The sequence below is a fragment of the Telopea speciosissima genome, chromosome 7 (genome assembly GCF_018873765.1).
Source record: "Telopea speciosissima isolate NSW1024214 ecotype Mountain lineage chromosome 7, Tspe_v1, whole genome shotgun sequence".
Taxonomy (NCBI): Eukaryota; Viridiplantae; Streptophyta; class Magnoliopsida; order Proteales; family Proteaceae; genus Telopea; species Telopea speciosissima.
In genome coordinates, this window is record NC_057922.1 from 26,497,504 (window position 1) to 26,517,106 (window position 19,603).

A 19,603-nucleotide genomic window follows, 5' to 3' on the forward strand; every position below is an offset into this window, starting at 1 on the left:
CACACGTTCTTTGTCTGGGAGTGTATCTAGGCATAGGTTGTGCCTAGACAGATGGGGCGGGACATGGGTGGGGTTTGGGTCATCAGGGGCAGGCCATTCATTTCACCCACTCTCCATGTGTCTGGGCGCACCCAGCACCCCTAGTTTAGAGAACTTTATCCCGTAAAATTAATTGTATCTGTGAGTGGCTTTATACAATTATCACGTTAGTATTAATTGCGTAAGCCATACCAAAAAATAAAGGGTCATATCATCTGACAAGGCACAATTGAAATGTTACTGTCTTCCCTAATGTTGTGAGTCATATCAATTTCCTTTATAGAGACTAAATATGTTGAGCATATCTATCAATTTTAACCCCAAAATAAGATAAAGAATAACTAAAATTTTGTGGCTACTACGAAATATATGGAGCGAGAGGAAAATTGTTTTGAAATAAAAAAAAATGAGACATTATCCATAAGCCTCCAAAAATCAATCTTAATTGAAGAAAATGATTACTACTGTAACTGAAAACATAGTTGCAAAAGCTAGTGAAACTTTAGATTATCTCTATTGATGATTCATTAGTTAACTATGTTGTAGCTGATTATATGTCCTCAACTACTATACTTGGGATGTATAAAGAAGAGAAATGTTAATTTTCACCAAAGTAGGTGAACATTGTGGAGTTCACCACTTGCCATGTGGCAAACAATGGTGGATATGGGTGGGACAATGTTATGGAGGATCTTACACCTAGGGGTGTCAAATGTTGGCCTGCACCGTAGGCCAGACCTAAATCGAACAGTTGAAGCCTGAGACTGGCTCGATCTATTATTGAAAGTGTTGGGCTTAAGCACAAATTGATATCCAGTGCGAGATGGTGTCCTAACGGTAGCCCGACCGAGACCTATTGAATATTGTGATCGACTGATAATCATCAATTTATAGTTCGATTAGCCCATTTAAATCCATTTCACTCGATCATAGCCTATTATGGCCATTTAAGGACCGTTTGTAGCCCGATTAAAAGGCCTGATTATCTTGAGTCTAATTATGTACCGGTAACCAACCAATCAAATAGAAATGTGTCCGTACCCTAACCAATAAGGTACGCACGAAAACAATGTGAGGCCTTAAATTTGTGGGAAGTGATTAGGTTTGACCGGTTGACACCCCTTACATACTGCACCTATGTCACTATTGAATTTTTTCAGTCCAATAAAGTGGGTAAAATCACGGTTTGGAGTTATAAAAATTTACAAGAATGCCATGACACCTCTAATGCATAATAATGGAGCTTAGTCGGTTGTTTGTAATGTTTTTCGATTTCAGAGACACTTCTAATAAGTTCATTGAATACACCCCCATTCCCACCAACAAAAAGAATACACTCCCATTGGAGCAGATCATTTTGGATTAAGCTACCTTTTTTCGTCTGACCTGACCAATCTACGTGATTGACGGCTGCTACTAAATCAGCAGTCAACCCTATGTAGACATTGAATTTTTATCCTATGCAGTTACTGTATTGTATAATATAATACTGTATCATATAATGATTGTAAAGGCCATGTGCATCATGTAAGACTCATTGTACCACAAGGTCTCTGTTATACCGCACGATGTAGTACTGCTCTTTCATAAGAATCCCACAGGTATTTACTACCGTTCGTCTGTGTAGCATAAAATGCCATGCTGTCAGGCTGTCACGCTCCCACTCCAGCGCGTACCAGCCTCGACCGGAGGGACGTGACGTTCTGCACTCTCTCTCCATTCACGAACGAATGTTCCAGGAAGGAAGCAAGAACTGATCAGGTCTGAGTGGTGACATTCGTGTAAGTCGTTCACGTGTGAAACTTACAAAAAGGAAATAAAGGAGTGAGACGTCACCATCTCTCCTCTTAGCGTTTTGCCTAATAAAACATAAAGTCAAAGTCGATTTCCTTCTTAAGAAGGATAACCGAGACAGAAACCTTTGTTTTTTGGTAATAACCGAGACAGAAACTTAAGAAACCTTGAAAGCTAGAGTCAGATCAGGTAATCTCATCTCAAATCTCATATAAATCCCAAATATAAATAAATATATAAATATCCCAATATATAAAAAATAAATAATCTCCCATTCCATGCCTGTATCTGCTGGGGGAAGATTTTCAAATTCTTTTTTTTTTTTTTTGGTAAAGAGGAAGATTTTCAAATTCAAATCATCAATCCGCAGAAGTCGCGAATGGCACCGCTAAAGGTCAACGCTAGGCGACGCAATTACAACCAGAGAACCACGTCATCGTCCTTTAAACCCCCCTTCTTCCAGAAACCCTAGATAGTCAGCTCAACCATCCTCACGCCTTCTCTCTTTCTTCTTCTGCGTCTCCTCTTCTTCTTCTTCTTTTTCTTCTGTTTCTGCATCTCCTTTTCTTTTTCTTCTTCTTTTGCTTCATCTTCTCTTATTCAGAGATGATCGAAGCAATGGAGGAGCGAGAACTGCCGATTGAGCTTAGGGCAGTGCAGTCTCTAGGGTTAGGGTTCGATTTGACCAACGATTTCAGAGTGAAGTTCGCTAAGGGGAATCCAGGTGAACGGTTGGTGGTCATCAATGAGGCGAACACGAGAGACATTGTGATTCCTGGTGGGAAGACGATTGAGAATGTGTCCAATGATATCAGGTGTGATAAAGGGGATACTGTTCGCTTCCAATCTGATGTGCTCGAGTTCAATCAGGTCAACTTCTTTGCCCCATCCCCCTTCTGTTTTTTTTTTTTTCTTTTTTCCTGATTTTGTTTATTTGATTGGATTTTGGGTTTATCTGTATTATACCGATGAGGTTGAGCTAGGTCCGTTGTTCAAAATTTGTCTTTTGTATTATAAGAATTCGTTTACGGCAATGGGTGTTTGCTTGGATTAAGTCTTAAGCAAGAGGAAATAAATGCTTAATTGGACTTCGATGGTATTCTATGTCAGAGGAAGTGAAATTGTAATGGAATTTCGTGTAATTATGCAATTGCAACAAAACCCATTTATGGACTTTTCCAGTAAAGGACTTATCATTTGCAATCAAACAGCAATAGAGCTGAAAACTCATTTCATGTAAACGCAAGAGCAGGGACTTCTCCGACAAACGACTCATGAATTGCAATCAACCAAGAATAATTAACTACTAACTTCTGTGAGTACAGTATAAATCCAATTCTATTTGCATCACCTAAGCTGATCGTAAGGAAATAATTGGTGTGTTTGACGTGGAGAGAATTGAGCCATCACCCATTCAATGAAGTAGCTGGAGGAACAAAAGAACATCAGAGTTTCCTTTCTTTTCAACACCAATGATAATTCATTGAATTGAGCCATCACCATTTACTTGAAGGTGATAATAGTGTAGGGGAAGACTGCTGTGCAGTAATCACTTTGTCTTCCATCTCTCCTCCTTTGATTGGAAAGTCGGCCAAAGAACTTTATTAGAATTGGATAAGAATATGAGGAAGCTGAAAATTAAGGGGTTGATCTCCAAAGAGGGAAAGAGGAGAAATGAGTAAGAACGGAAAAAAGAAAAGAAGTACATCAACTCAGAAATTTGGTTGGGGGGGGGGGGGGAAGGAAGTAGTTATAATGGTTGAGTGTCACTGTTTCTTCTCCAGGAGAAGTTACTTGTTCTTTTTCAGTTTCCTCTTAAACTTCATCATGTCTGATACAAGTCTGGATTAATTTACATTTACTAAACCACGTTCATATTGTAATCCAACTTGGAGCTAGAATCCAGGTTTCTGTCTGACCAGTAAAAAAAGGCGTATGCAGTACCCAAGGCTCCTGACACTGTGGGGTCTGGGGAGGGTCATAATGTACGCATCCTTACCCCTGCTTCGCGGAGAGGCTGTTTCCTGACTCGAACCCGCTGCCTCTGGGTCACAATGGATTGGATGGTCATCCATATCTTGAGAAGCCATCAGATTGAGGTGACATTGAGAAATGAAAAAAATGAGGTAGGAGACAAGTTTTCACAAATAATGTAGTAGTGAGCAACAGAAGAACTTGCAGACGTCTTATTCGCTTCTTATTTCTTCTTCCCCCCCCCCCCCCCCCCTTTGGGGGTGTGGGAGGAGGAAGGTTGGGACTTGGGCTTTAGACCTTGAGAAAAAAAAACCATTTTTTTTGGAAATTTGAGTGGGAAACTGAACCAAGTGTATTTGGATATTGTTGTCCTAACAGCAATGGAGCAATCATGAGTTCCATTTAATTCCCATTATCTTCATATGACTTGTGCTAGAGACTAGAGAGAGTGTTCAGTTGCAAAAATGGACAATTCTTTGAAAGCACTCAGATCTTATTTTTCGTAGTGATGAAGGACAGCTGGTATCAGGTTGCCATTGTTACCTAGGAGTATTTCACATCTTTTCAACACTGGATTTCCTCTAATTGCTCCTCCACATTTAATTTGAACATTCTGACTGGTCGTTTTGACCTTTAACCTAGCCCTCCTCCTTCATCTATAGGCTTATGCTGTTGATATTCATCCATTGAATGCAAGGTCTTCAGTAGAATAAGATTTCTATTTCCACCTTTTAGATACTGATTAAGTTGTTTGCGCAAATCGATAGCACTGTTTCACTTCGATCCAATATTTCTTGGATCTGTTTACTGATTGGTAACCTCGTGTTAGCATCCTTACAATGATTCCCAACCATCAAGCATTTAATTCTTTGCAAATTCCCCAAACTACAGGACAGGGGACAATCCCAGCATTTTTCTAACTTCATTGGTGTTGTCAGCCTTCTCTGAGCTGATGATCTGGCTGTTGGGATATTTTGAAATTGGAAATACTATGTGCTGAATATTGAACAAAAGAAAAGGAGTTCCTTCTGAGAAAACTTACTTTTGCCAATGGTCCTTATCTTGTACCCCACTATCTGTGTCAGGAATTCTGACTTGGTAATGTCGTATCTGCAGTAACCATGTTGAAAAGCTTGAATTTGCAATTAAAGGTGGGGTTGGATAGTAATCTTAGATTCTTCAAAATCAATTCGAATTCAGTCACTGCTTAGAATCTTCATAGTCAATACAAATGCAGGCACTGGAGTGGTGCCACTAGATTACAATAACTACTGCTGACAGCAATTGGTGTTGGACAGCTCACTTGTGAATCTGTATCTTTTTTTGCTGTATTAGCATGGTTTAGGATACCTCTCACTTTCCATCAAACAAGAGATTTACATCTTATGGTGGGTTGATAGTTGATACTATGGCTCAATTGTTGATGAGATCATGTTTTCTAGTCCGTCTAACTGACCAATTAAAAGGAAAGACCGAAAGAGATTACTACTTTTGCTTAATAAGTAGGAAAACACTGTTTTTTATCATCATGGTTCCTTCAGGGCATATCCTACCTTTTGTGGTGCTACTTATTGTGTGGTTAAAGTGAATAAATTGTTGGATTTTGTTTGCCTTTGAATTTTAGTTGGTGCCAATAGTTCCTTTTCTTCTTCTTCTTTTTTTTTTATTTTAAATTCCTTTTTCTATCTGTGAATACTTTCCACATAATGTCTTTTGAGTTGTATACTCGCTGTTGTCTTCTATGTTGTGATCTATTTGGCTCCTTATTGTTCCCCTGCAGATGTCAGAGTTACTCAATCAGAAATCTTCGATACAAGGGAAGGTTCCTTCAGGATATTTTAATTCTATTTTTGAATTAAGTGGAGCCTGGTTGCAGGATGCCACAGACACTAAACACCTCGCTTTTGACGGTTACTTTGTTTCACTGTATTATTTGCACCTAACGGCATCTCCATTACTTCTCCAAGAGAAAGTAAAGAAAGCTGTCCCATCTATCTGGGACCCAGCATCATTAGCAAGGTAGTTGTCTTTTTTTTTGGTTGTTGTTTTTGAGCATGGGGTATTTCTTGGATGTCAGTTTTGAGATCAAAATATATCTATTGGTGTTTTAACTATTGATTAACTACTTTATTGGAATTATAGGATTTTTCATTACGAACCATGAGGACATTGATGCTAGGACGTATACACTTCCTATACTAGTTAAGGGAAGTAGACTAGTAAAATAAATTCCATCCTAATGATCTCAAGAAACATAGTTTTGGGTTGGTAAAAGTAGTCAGTGAACTAGAGGAGAGTTGGTGTGAATAATAATATTGAAGCTGGGAAAGGGAGAAAATAAATGAAGGCCTAAGGACTTTGCTTACAACTCTAGGTGCTAAATTTTGATTGCTAACCTAAAAGGGTGGAAATCTTGGATGTCCACAAATACTTTCATTTTACAAGACCTATATTAATCCAATTGACACACGTTTAAACCGTATAATCGATTTACTAATTTCTAGGAGAACATAACAAAAAAATTTTGTTTTTAACTCTAACATGTGGGTCCAAATGGGCTAATAATATTGAATTTGTTTCTCGCTAGGAAATCCACTTTCAAGAACTGACAAACACAGAAGCTCTCTCTGAGATAGTCCAGATTTGCTAAACTTTAATCCTTGATCTAGAGATCCAATTATCTTCCAGTTTTTTATATTAGTGGAATACTTCATGACCAGATTAGACCCTGATTTTCTTCCAGATTGTTGAAGGCAGCCTCAATTGAGTAGTGGCTGCTTAGAGGTTCCCCACTTGGATCTCTGGGTGCTCCTGAAGCTCTTTTTCATTTCCTTGATTCCTTATTAATAATTTAGTCAAGTTTGATTACCTTCCCCTCTTTGGAACTTGGACTTGCATCAGTAAGATCTAGTTTGCCAATCAAATACTCAGCATAGATACTTTGGGGTCTCTACTGTTAAGGTCCTGTTGTTCTTCTTTACTGTTAAAAGAAAAAAGAAAACAAAAAAAAAAGATATCTTGGAGTCAGCAGGATCATAACCTGTCTTGGTGATTTTGTACTTAAATTCTAATGATACTTGCCTTATCAGGTTCATCCAGACATATGGGACACACATAATTGTAGGAATGGGCGTTGGAGGTCAGGATCTAGTTTGTGTTAGACAAAAGCCCTTTTCATCGGTTCCTCCAGCTGATCTCAAAGGATACTTGGAGGATCTTGGAGATCGCCTGTTTGCAGATGGAAGGAGGCCCTTGCCACTAGGGAAAACCAGAGATGCCAAGCAGAAGGTTTTTTTTTTTTTTTTTTTCACTATTCACTTTAATGTTTTGCTTCTCTAGCCAAAGCCTCTGCTCCTCCCCTGGTTTACTTTGACAATTTTGTTTCTTTTCGTATAGGTTCCGGAGGTCTTCTACCGTATCTTGCAGTCAAATACCATGCATTTGACCAGCATTTCAGAATCATCAAGCAAGGATGTGAGTCCAGCACCTTGTATCTGCTTTCTGCTCTGGACTCATGTGTTTTCTTCAGGTTTAAACATATTTTGACCTAATCTATACAGGGCCTCACCATCATTTGCTCCAAAAGGGGAGGGAATGCATTTTTGTATAGTCACTGCGACTGGCTACAGACAGTTCCTTCTAACCCTGATGTTATACTCTTCAAGTTTGTGCCTATTACTTCTCTTCTTACTGGGATTCCGGGCAGTGGCTATCTCAGTCATGCAATCAATCTCTATCTTCGCTGTGAGTTCCTAGAAGCCAAATTGGTGGATATTTATGTTGCATTTTTCTGTAGTTTATATTGATTGCTATTGGTACTGCGTAGCTGCCCTGGCAGGGAATTTTTTGGTGCATTCTGTCCATTAGAATATTTAGGATAGGGAAAAAGATTGTATATTATGACTACGATGACATGGATGGAACAGTGGAGTTCCATTATGACAAATTAAATTTATGTTTCTGAATCCTGAATGCCTCTTGTGTGAGTGTGTCCAGTTCACAGCTTTGTCGGGTTGTGGCTTTTGGGAATTCCTTATCCCCCACCTTCCCCCCTACCTTCTGTATGAGTAATGATATTCTGTCATTTGGCTTATTTTAGCTTTGCACCAAATGAATGTGGTCCGAATAAATTGTTCAATTATATTTTGCTTTCTGCTGATAAACGATACCCTGATGCTTGATCAGATAAACCCCCGCCAGAGGATTTACGGTACTTTTTGGAGTTTCAAGTTCCTCTTCAATATGCACCTATGTTTTCTGAGCTGCCTCTTGGCCCTCAAAGAAGAAAGGTTTCCGGTCCTGCCTTGCAGTTTCGAATCATGGGTCCCAAGCTTCGTGTCAGCTCCACCCAGGTATGGCTGCTGCAGTGTCTTTGGTAAATATTGCGATATTCTTTATTTGGTATTTTGTTGTAATTTAATCCCGTCTTTTATCTGTAATATTTAAAGAGTGTTATAGAGTGAACAATGTAGGAGATAGTGTTGGTCCATAGAAATTTTTCTCAAAGAGTGAAGAGAATGGTAAAAGAGAATAGTTATACTAGTCAGTCAAGTGAATTACAGGAATGAATAACTGCTGATTAGAGAAAATACAAGTCCCTAGATTCTAGTATTTTCTGAACCTTTATATTTTGCAGACCTAAATCCGTATATTGAAGATCTCTTCAAAATGTTAATCTTCTTTTCTGGGAAATTTCTAGGGGGCCAAGGGTCAGCCATCTAGAGGACCCGGAAGTGGATTGGGCCTAAGAGTTCCCTACAAAAAAAGGTATTGAAATATGATATACCATGCTTGGGCAGTGCATTTTTTTTTTGGAGGGTGGGTGGGGGGGGGGTTGAGTCTACTAGATAGCTGACCCTAAGGTCCTCCTAGCACTAATCTTCCCCTCCCCCCACTGGGCAGCTTGTCAACTTTAAAAAAGGGCATACACAGTGCATGAGGCTCCCACTGCTGCGGGATCTGGGGAGGGTCATAATGTACGCAGCCTTACCCCAGCTTTGCGGAGAGGCTGTTTCCTGAGACTTGAACCCATGACCACTTGGTCACAATGGGGCAACCTTACAGTTGCTCCAAGGTCCACCCTCTGCAGCTTCTCGACTTAGTTTTCCCATTTTTCTATCATCTTAACGAGTTACATCTCAAAATCAACCCCTAATCCTAGTTTTCATATTCAGCCCAAGCTACAAGTGCTACAATTTTCTCTAGAAAACCTCACTTCGTGTCAAACTCACTCCCCCTTGACTTGAATCTACACCCACATATTCCTCTTGCTGCATTTCATATCATTGAACCGTGGTTTTGCTTAATATTAATTATAAATCCTAGGATCTTAAACTGCCTAGAATGAATAGAATTTAAGGTTTATGGAGGGCCAGACAACTAAAATAAATCATGGTGACCTTTTGAAGAAAGTCTGAATTTTGGTGAAGCCTAGTTGATGCGGCTTGTATTAGCAGGTGTAACAGGTTTTATACACAAGCATTTCAAGGGAAGACAACCAATTTTTATTGTTTGTTCACCGCTAATGGAGTTCAAGAGGTATAAGACATGAATTGATGGTAGTTTTCGTAAAAGCAAAACAGGAGAATAGGGAGGTCAGGATGTGCTTCAAGATTGAAGAGAAGTGAAAACAAACAGATAAAGCACGATCTTGGAATCTACCGAGGCAGTAGGAATCCACCCATGAAAACAATAAACCCACATTGGTGGAAGGGAGGGCAATTAGGCTGCATAAAGTGGACCTCCCAAACTGAAAAACAAAATAAAGAGAACATGCAGAGTAAGCTGGCGGCTGGCCCAGCCTAGTGCACCAAATATATTTGATTAATTACAAAAGTCACACCGGACAACCAAATTTCAAATCCCCACAGAAGCCAATATTTATTTATGATAATGCCGCTGTACCTGAAAAAATCATGAATACTTCAAACAATTTTATCTACTGACCAAAATGAAGAACCTTCTATAACCATTAATACTTCCAACTAGACCCTATTTGATGGACCAGTCTCAAGTCCAACTATAATAGAAAAGGCTTTTTGTTGTAGGTTATGTTCCTGTCAATTCATATTAGAAGTCGGCTAAGACAATCTTTGGTTTAAGTTTTGTAATTCAACTAGGGCATTAGTTAGAAAAGCTTATAATAAGGGCCCAGGAACCTCGGCCCAATTTTTATCCTTAACCTCTGATAATTATGTGGCATAAATCTTACCTCAGCTTTCCTTTACTCAGGGGCCTTCGTTTGATGTGATGTTAAAAGCTTGGGCTGCCAGCACCAAGATGCTGGGTTAAGTCTGAGGGTGGCCACTTAGTGCAAAAAATGCCTAATGTTATAAATCCACCCCCTGGTACCCTGCAAAAGCGTGAATCGCACTTTGTTATGGTCCTTTTTTCTGAAGTTTCCTTTGATCCTCTTTACTTTTAAAAGAGTCGTGTTGTTTTGGACGAATACAAATTCATTACCAAAGGAAAGAAAGGGGGCGGGGGGACAAACAAATAACAAGCAAACTACAAGATCCTGCCTTTACAAAGGGGGAGGCAAGGGTCTGAAAGAGGAAAAAGGGGGAGAACCCTTAGCAAACACAACAAACATACAAGGAAGGCTACACGCCAATAAGGCGTGCCTAATCACAACATGACTAACAGGCCTGATTTCAGAAAATGGGTGAACGGAAGGAAATGCAAGATAGCCCGCTAATCACTGCTAACTGTCACGGCAGAGGGCATGATACCTCCCTTCACACACCAATAGGGGGTGCCTAATCACAACATGACTAACAGGCCCGACTTCAGAAAATGAGCGAGCGGAAGGAAATGCAAGATACCCACTAATCACAACTAAGTGTCATGGAAGAGGGCATTCTTTATTTTAGGGTTAACCCTAAGTTGTCCTGAATTTTGTATTTTGCGTTCACTTCATGAAAATCCTTCTAAATTTGACATTTTAATTAAAGTGTATTACACATGATCTCCTAAAGTTGCACCCAATGATGAAATTGTGAGAAATTTTGGAGTTCAAAAGAAAGTAATCAGTGCCCAATTGGTGTCTGAAGCTGTTAAATAGATATCTGTGCAGTTGATTCTGTATATGATCAATATGTTCTATTTTTGTTGTGTTTTTTTTTAATTGGATGAATAACAATTAAATTACGAAGAAAGGAGAAGGAATATACAAGCCCGAAGGCAAACAACCGAAGCTAGAGGCTAGCTAGGGTGCAAAAAGGAAAGAGGGAGGCCCCAGGAGACAACAATGAGCCTGTTCCTTGGAGTATCCAAAACACAAGAGTGGGGAAGGGAGCTAACTTTAGATGAGACATCAAAAAAGATGGCATTCCAAATCTGGTCGAAGAGCGGGATTTGGACGTCCATCTTCTAAGATTGCGTTCCATCCAAATGTGAGAGATAGCGGCACAAAAGGCAAGCTTGCCAACCGAATCACAAATCGTCTTCCCTCCGAACGTCATATCAATCCAAACCCATTCTTTGTAGAGAGGAAGAGGGTTACGGCAGCTAGGCCAGCAATGCCGGAGAACACGGGTCCAAATGGAGGCGGCGAAGGGGCAAGAGAAAAACAGATGATCTATATCTTCAATGCCATTCCAGCAGAGGCAGCAGCTGGGAGGGACCTGCAAGTGCCGGTGAATGAGGAAAGCCTGAGTAGGGAGGCAGTTTGCAAGAGCGCGCCAAGCTGTGAGACTGTGACGAGGGATGTGCCCTTTGAACCAAACAACTTTGTACCAAGGACAAGGGGTCCCTCTATGTCTAACCATATCCCAAGCGGAGTGGGAACTGAAGCTGCCTTAGTAGGGATTGTTTTATGTCTTGGTATGTTCAGGGGTAGTCTAGGTATTTTCAGTTTTCTTATTTCCTATTGTGTCTCTTAAGTCATTATATATAGTGAATGAATGTGGAGCTCTCACATTAAGTGAGACACTCCAAAGTTTCCACAGTTTACCCGATTCTCATTCTTCTTCTTCTCCTCTTCTCTTCGCTTCTCTTTATTGTTTACACAGTATCAGAGCAAGATCTCTAGGGACTGCTACAAACTTCCTAGCATCTTATCTCCTCCCCTTCTAGGTTTCAATCATCATTGATTGATTCATCTCAGTTCAAAGTCTTGAGAGGCTCTTTGGCTTTCATGTGAAAGGGCTGCAGCACCTTATGCTGTATTTTCGGACTGTTTAGAGACTAGTTCCTCACTGGAGATTGAGAACTAGGTCTTCTCTGTTTGTAGAGATTGATCTATGGAGTGCAGAATACAGTCACGACCATATAAATCCAGTTTTGTTGAAGGTTTTTGCATCAATCTTTGGGGCAAAACTGAAAGCCGATTTTCTGTCAGGATTTTGTCAGGGTTTTGATATTGACTTTTGCACAAAGGGGTTGAATCATAGTTGTCAAGGCATTGCCTAGGCGTCCAGGCGGATTTGTAGGGGCCTAGGCGACTGGTGCCATAGTGTAGGGCGCCTTGCACTGGTTTAATTGGTATCGGACTAGGTTCTGGCACTTATTTATTTGTATTTCATTTACTTAAGATATTATTCATTTATTCATAAATAAACAAATACCCCCTATTTGAATCCAATAAAATAGTTTAAAAATAAAATTCAAAAGGATAAAAAGTTAACCCCCAGTTCACGAACAAAAACTGGATTTTTGGTGATAGGTGAAATTTTCAACTTTCTAATGCTGAATTTTTTCTCAAATCTAAAAATTTCATAAATCTTCATATGGTAAAACATTGCTAAAAACCCGAAGTGCGGTAAAATATTCATTTGTTTTGACAGCATTCGCGTCAACCAAATAAGGTTTGACCGGAACATAACTCCTTCAACACAAATCAGATTTAAGCAATCTTGGATTTGTTGGAAACCTGGTTGTGTTCTACCTAATACAAAAAGTCTGATGTAAAAATAAAATCATTTGATTAGTCAAACTTCTTAGAGAACAAAAACACTTTTCTAAATCGAGGGCAGCTTACTTATTTATTGATAAGATCATATTTTCTAGGAACAATATAAACCAAATGTATGTTTTGATTGTTTCAAACTTCCAATGGCTTGCTTCTTCAGTTCTGTTGTCTTCTAGTTCTATGTTCATTTTTGATGATTTTATGTGGCTTAATATTGATTTTTATTACTTAATGTGACTTAATGTTGATTTTTTGGATGACTTGATGTTGCTTAATATTGATTTTTTATGACTTGATGTGGCTTAATGTTGATTTTTTTATGATATAAGGTACATATTGTAGCATACTAAATAATGTTAGAAAAGAGGGGAAATAAAAAATAACACTTGGGCACCTAGGCATTGCCTAGGTGGGCGCCTTGTCGCCTAAGTGCTTAGGCACCCCTCTACCATCGTAGGCCGCCTTGACAACTATGGTTGAAATCGAGTTTTGGTTGCATGTTTGTGATTGGTTTCTTCACCACAGTGGCTAGAGATTGATTCTTCTGGTATTTGGAGTTGGAGATCAACCTTACTTTGAGGTTTGAAGATTGGATTCCCCTTTTAAGGGTTTTGAAGTTGACTTTCAGGGTTTTGGAAGTTGAGATCGACATTCAGGATTTTAGGAGCTGAGATCGATTTTCTCAGGAGTCTTCTTCTATTTTTTGCATCCTTTGGTAAGTGTTGCATTCCGTTAACTTTGTGTTTGTTGAAATGTCTGATCCATCGAAGAATGTTGTCAGTGAAGTTGTCTTCTTCATCTTACCGTATCACTGAGAAGAAGTTAGAGGGAATCAACAACTTCCAACCATGGAAGAAGATTGTTAGATTGGTGTTGATTGGTAGTGATCAACAGGATCATTTGACCAAGACCAAACCTGCAAGTGATGCCTCATGGAATACAGTTGATGTACGCAATTTTGGACAACTGCTGATCTCTATGGACAACTAGATTGTTGATCTGGTAACTCACATTGATACAGTCAGGGAGCTATGGGATTATCTGAATGTTCTATATTCTAAGTAGAACAACTTATCTCGTATCTGTGAGTTATCTCAAGATTTCTATAGTGCTTATTAAAGGGTCGCCCCTTGAACCAATACTTTGCTGATTTTAAGAGGATGTATGAGGAGCTGAATTCCCTGCTACCTATCACCTCAGATGTGCAACAGATGCAGAACCAGCGAGAGCAGCTCGCAGTTAGGGGGTTTCGAGGTAGTCTTGGGAAGGAGTTTGACTATGTTCGTTCCCAGATACTTGGTGGTGATAAGGTAGCCACACTTTTTGACACTTTTTCACGAGTTCTACAAGTATCTCGTGAGACTTCTCATGATTCTACTATTCTGGATAGTTCAACCTTGGCCTCTTTCACACCTAGGCGTGGTCCTAGTAGTGGGATAGGGGCTGGTGGCGGCCATGGTCGTCGGGGTGGTTCTAGCAAAGCCCCTATATCTGGGAAAGCACCTACTTCTGGCTCAGATTCTTCAGGCATAGTGAAGACATATCACCATTGTGGTCGCACTGGACATATCCAACGCTTCTACTGGAAACTTCATGGCAAATGCCATTACTGATTCTACTATTCTATCATCTTCTCATTTAGAGGGTAAGACTGTGATGATGTCTGATGAGGATTATGCTCGCTTTACACAGTTCCAGATTTTTCAATTTTCCTAGTCTTCTACTGCTACTTTTGGTCAGACAGGAAAAGCCACTGCATGTCTTTCGATTGCTTCCCACCCCTGGATCATTGATTTAGGAGCATCGGGCCACATGACTAGAGTCTTAGGTATATTTTTTCTTCCTTTCGCGCATCGTCCTCTAGTTTTACCTTAGGTGACGGTTCTTTAGCTAAAGTAACTGGTATATGCACTGTTCAGGTCACTCCTTCTCTATCTTTATCTTCTGTTCTTTATTTACCTGAGTTTCCCTTTAACTTCCTTCCTGTTACTAAGTTTACTAAAACTTATAACCGTTTTGTAACTTTTTCTATATGATTCATGTGTCTTTTAGGACCTTACGACTAAGAAGACAATTGGTAGAGGTCGTGAGTCGGGGAGGCTGTATCTTTTTGAAGACACTTTGTCTGTGACATGTTCGAGTTTGGTGTCTCCTCACCAAGTACATTGTCGTTTGGGTCATCCATCCTTGTAGAGTTTACGGATTTTAGATCCTCGTTTTTAGTCTCTAGTTTAAATTGTGAATCTTGTCAGTTTGGGAAGCTTCACCATGTAAGCTATCCTCCTAGAGTCAATCAAAGGTCTAATCAACCTTTTGCTTTAGTTCATTCCGATGTATGGGGCCCTTGTCCGGTTGCCTTTAAATTGGGATTTCGTTATTTTGTTACTTTTGTTAATGACTATTCCAGAGTTTCTTGGTTTTATTGAATGAAGAATTGTTCTGAGTTCTATATTTTTTGTGCTTTTGTGAATGAAGTTTAGACTCAATTTAGTACTCCTTTGCGCATTCTTCGTAGTGATAATACTAAAGAATACTTTTCGGCCCTTTTCACAGATTTTATGACTCACCATGGCTTTATACATCAATCTTCTTGTGTTGACACCCCACAACAAAATGGTGTGGCAGAAAGAAAGAATAAACATTTGATGGAGGCCACGCGGTCTCTTTTATTTGAGATGAGGGTGGCCAAACCTTTTTGGGCTGACGCTATTCTGACAACATGTTTTCTAATCAATCACATGCCTTCCTCTGTCTTATGTGGTGGGATACCTCATTCTTTCTTGTTTCCTTCTGCTCCTTATTTGCCTTATCACCACGTTTTTTGGTAGTGTTTGTTTCATTCGTGATCATCGCCCAGGTGTCATTAAGTTAGATCCCAAAGCTCTTAAATGCATCTTCGTTGGTTATTCTTGTACTCAAAAGGGCTATCGATGCTATTCCTTTGAGTTACATAAATACTTTGTCACAGCTGATGTTTCATTCTTTGAGTCTACCCGTTATGCTGATTCTCCTTTTGTTGCTTCTGAATTGGATGATGATCTTCCTTTGTATGTTGTTTAGTCTTCTGCTCCACAGGTTCCTCCAACACCTCCACCGTCGCCACCTCCTGTTATATACCAGCACCATCTTCGGAAAGTTTGGGCGCCCCCCGCTCCAACTTCAACCGCATCTTCTTCGTCGGCTGATCCTGCCCCTGATAATCCTTCTTCTTCTCTTGATGTTCCTTCTAACCTTGATGTGCCTATTGCATTTCGCAAGAGTGTTTAGAGTTGTACCCAACATCCTCTCTCTAACTTTGTGTCCTACTTTGGTTTATCTTCTACTTTCCATACTTGCTTGACTACTATTGAGCACCACCCTATTCCTAAGTCTGTTGTAGAGGCATTATATAGTCTTGGCTGAAGGGCTACTATGGCTGAGGAACTGTTGACTTTAGAGGAAAATCAAACATGAGATCTTGTTCCTTTACTCTCTGGTAAATCAGCTATTGGTTGTCGATGGATCTTGGTGGTGAAGGTGAATCATGATGTTTCTTTGGCTTGCCTTGTTGCCAAGGGCTATGCCCAAGTGTATGGTGTTGAGTATGTGGACGCTTTTTCTCCTGTGGCTAAGCTTACTTCTGTTCGTAATTTCGTATATTAATTTCTCTTGCTGTCACACATCATTGGCCTCTATTTCAGTTAGATGTTAAAAATGCATTCTTGCATGGAGATCTCCATGAGGAGGTTTAAATGGAGCAACGTCTTGGATTTGTTGCTCAGGGGGAGTATGGGATGGTGTGTAAGCTCAAAAAGTCTTTGTATAGGCTGCAACAATCGCCCCCGAGCTTGGTTTGGTCGGTTTATTGAAGCTGTTTTAGAATTTGGACTTAAATGTTGTAGTAGTGACCATTCTGTATTTTTCTGGCATTCTGATGCAGGAAGAATATTTCTTATTGTATATGTGGATGATATTGTCATTACAAGAGATGACTCTTCAGGAATTGAGAAGTTGAAGATGCATTTACAATAGAAGTTTCAAACTGAAGACTTGGGAAGATTGAAATAATTTCTAGATATGGAAGTAACTCAATCTAGGAAAGAAATTTCGCTCTCACAGCGAAAGTATGTTCTTGATCTTCTTTCAGAGACAAGATTGTTAGGATCCAAACCTTTGGATACTCCTATGGGTCCTAATTTAAAGCTTACAGCTGATGTTGGTGATGTTTTTAATGATTCTGAGAAGTATTAAAGACTAGTTGGGAAACTAAACTATTTGACTGTGACTTGACCTGACATTGCCTTTCTTGTCAGTGTTGTGAGTGAGTTTCTATCTGCTCCTCGTACATCTCATTGGGATGCTATTATACGTATCTTGAGGTATCTCAAGAAGGTTCCTGGACGTGGATTACTTTACTCTAATCATGGACATGGGCGTGTTGAAGGTTTCTCGGATGCTGACTGGGCTGGATCTCCCATTGATAGGAGATCAACTACTGGTTACTATATTTTTGTTGGTGGAAATCTTGTGTTGTGGAAGTGCAAGAAACAGACTGTCGTGGCCAGATTGAGTGCAAAGTCAGAATATCGAGCCATGGCACATGTTACTTGTGAGTTGATGTGGGTGAAACAGTTGTTGACTGAGCTTGGATTTAGGGATGATTCTCCCATGCAATTATGGTGTGATAATCAAGCTGCTGTTCATATTGCTTCAAATTCTGTGTTTCATGAAAGAACGAAACATATTGAGTAGATTGTCACTTTGTTTGAGAGAAGCTGCAACAGGGACTAGTCTCTCCTAGTCACGTACTCATGTTCGTACAGGAGCACAACTTGCAGTTTTATTTACAAAGTCTTGGGGAGTGTTAGAGTGAATTATATTTGTAACAAGTTGGGCATGATTAATATCTATGCTCCAACTTGAGGGGGAGTATTAGTAGGGATTTTTTTATGTCTCGATATGTTTAGAGGTATTTTAGGTATTTTCAGTTTTCTTATTTCCTATTATGTCTCTTAAGTCATTATATATATTGAAATGTGGAGCTCTCACATTAAGTGAGACACTACAAAGTTTCCGAAGTTTACCCAATTCTCATTCTTCTTCTTCTCATCCTCTTCGCTTTTCTTTATTATTTACATGTTGATTTATTCTTGAAGTGCAGAATATAAAAGTAATAAACTTAGAATATGCTATTACATGGAGAATTATACAGATGGTAAATAAGTAGCACAGATGTAATATAAGAAGGGTGGCAGTTGTGTGATAAATTAATTTTGTCAAAGTAGTACAGCATGTGTCTCAGACGTCGATATGACATTGTTGAAGGTGGGCTATCATCTGAAAGTAGTCTCACTGTTATATTGGCTGTCTTCCTTGGCTCCTGTTGAAAATTATTGCATTTCATCAAGCTCTTCAAAATTCTACTCTTTAGGTAGAATTAGAAGTGTGTGTTTGCCTTTAGAAACCAAAGTTTGAAGTGAAGTCCTGGCCTCCCTGATCAACAGAGTTGGGAAATGTTAAGACTTGCAATCTAAGTGTATAGTAAAAGTTGAGGGTGGATGAACTTGGAGAACTTTTTCTTGACAGAAAAAGAAGAATGCTTTTACCGTTTATATAGTATGACACGCTTCTTAGAAAATTTCTTTTCAGACTTTGCCTGTTTTGAATCTTGCTATTTTGGTGCATAGTAATTTGGTCTAGACATTTGCTTCATCACAGCCCAATGATGGAAAATAATGTCCAGAGCATATTTTTAGTGGTCTCTCTTTTTTCTTCTTCCTAATCTTCTTTAGTATCATTTCAGGTGTCAACTGATCGAAAGCCAGTGACTGGTTTGCGCTTGTATTTAGAAGGGGAAAAATGCAACCGGTTAGCCTTACATTTACAGCATTTGTCCAGTATTCCAAATATTCTAGAATCTTTGTGGGCAGTTTCCAAAACATCAAGGCCATCCGAGTGGAGAGGGTCTGATGACTATGAGATTAGCAGTCAATACTTGGAGCGAGTCCAATGGAGGAGATACTCAAACATATGCACACTGGCTGTCGAGCATGACCCTAAATGGTTGCGGGGTGAAAATGATGGTGTTTTTGTGGTAACAGGCGGCCAGCTTGTCACCAGAGGGAAGTGGCCAAAGACGGTGCTTCATCTTCGTCTACTTTTTACCTACCTGCCCTATTGCAGCATCCGGAAGACTGATTGGGCTACTGTACCAGCTGTTTCTCAGAAGTCAAACTTCCTTGCAAACCTGAGTACAACCTTCCTGCGAAGTGAAGTGACAGGTCCCCCAAAGCAAGTGCCTGCTCAACTGAACTCAGGGATATACCCCGATGGTCCACCATTGCCTGCTAATGCTCGCAAGCTATTACGGTATGTTGAGACAGCAGAGGTGGTGCGTGGTCCTCATGATAACCCAGGACATTGGCTGGTAACAGCTGCAAAGCTTGTAATTGAAGGCGGCAAGATTGCTTTGCAAACTAAATTTGCCTTGTTAAATTATCCCTCATGAGCAAGGAATAGTTGGTGTATATATAAAATGGCTGCATAAATGATTGATCTATGTGTTTGATTTTTTCATTGTAATTATATTTGTTAGTGAGAGTTGATAAAGAATTGTAAAAATGCAGAAATTGGCATGCAAAGATGAGACTCATTTTGTTTAACTCTACACAATTGTGTGGATTGAGGGTGAGATCTGATGTTACAAATGGCTGCCGATGTTTTTTGTGCACAGTTGGTCCAAGAAGATTCTCCCTGATAAAACCATGAGTTACACCTCATGTGTTGGGCAGAAGACAGTCGGATGTAATTGGAAGTTTTAACTTTCAATTAACACAACCTTGTTTCCTTAGAAGTAGAGTATTGTTTGCTTCTTATCTCTTGTACATATACAAATCCTCTGTAAAT

At 39.6% G+C, this 19,603-nt stretch overlaps 1 protein-coding gene across 1 annotated transcript; it reads left to right on the forward strand.

Annotated features, from left to right (window-relative positions):
- Positions 1 to 2,176: 2,176 nt before the first annotated feature.
- LOC122669449 (MACPF domain-containing protein At4g24290-like) lies at positions 2,177 to 19,362 on the forward strand. Its single transcript, XM_043866215.1, has 7 exons — positions 2,177 to 2,703; positions 5,588 to 5,826; positions 6,897 to 7,095; positions 7,204 to 7,281; positions 7,368 to 7,551; positions 7,993 to 8,159; positions 18,501 to 19,362. Exons 1-7 carry the CDS (start codon positions 2,440 to 2,442, stop codon positions 19,203 to 19,205), a joined length of 1,836 nt encoding a protein of 611 aa, XP_043722150.1. The 5' UTR covers positions 2,177 to 2,439; the 3' UTR covers positions 19,206 to 19,362.
- The last annotated feature ends 241 nt before the right edge of the window (positions 19,363 to 19,603 follow it).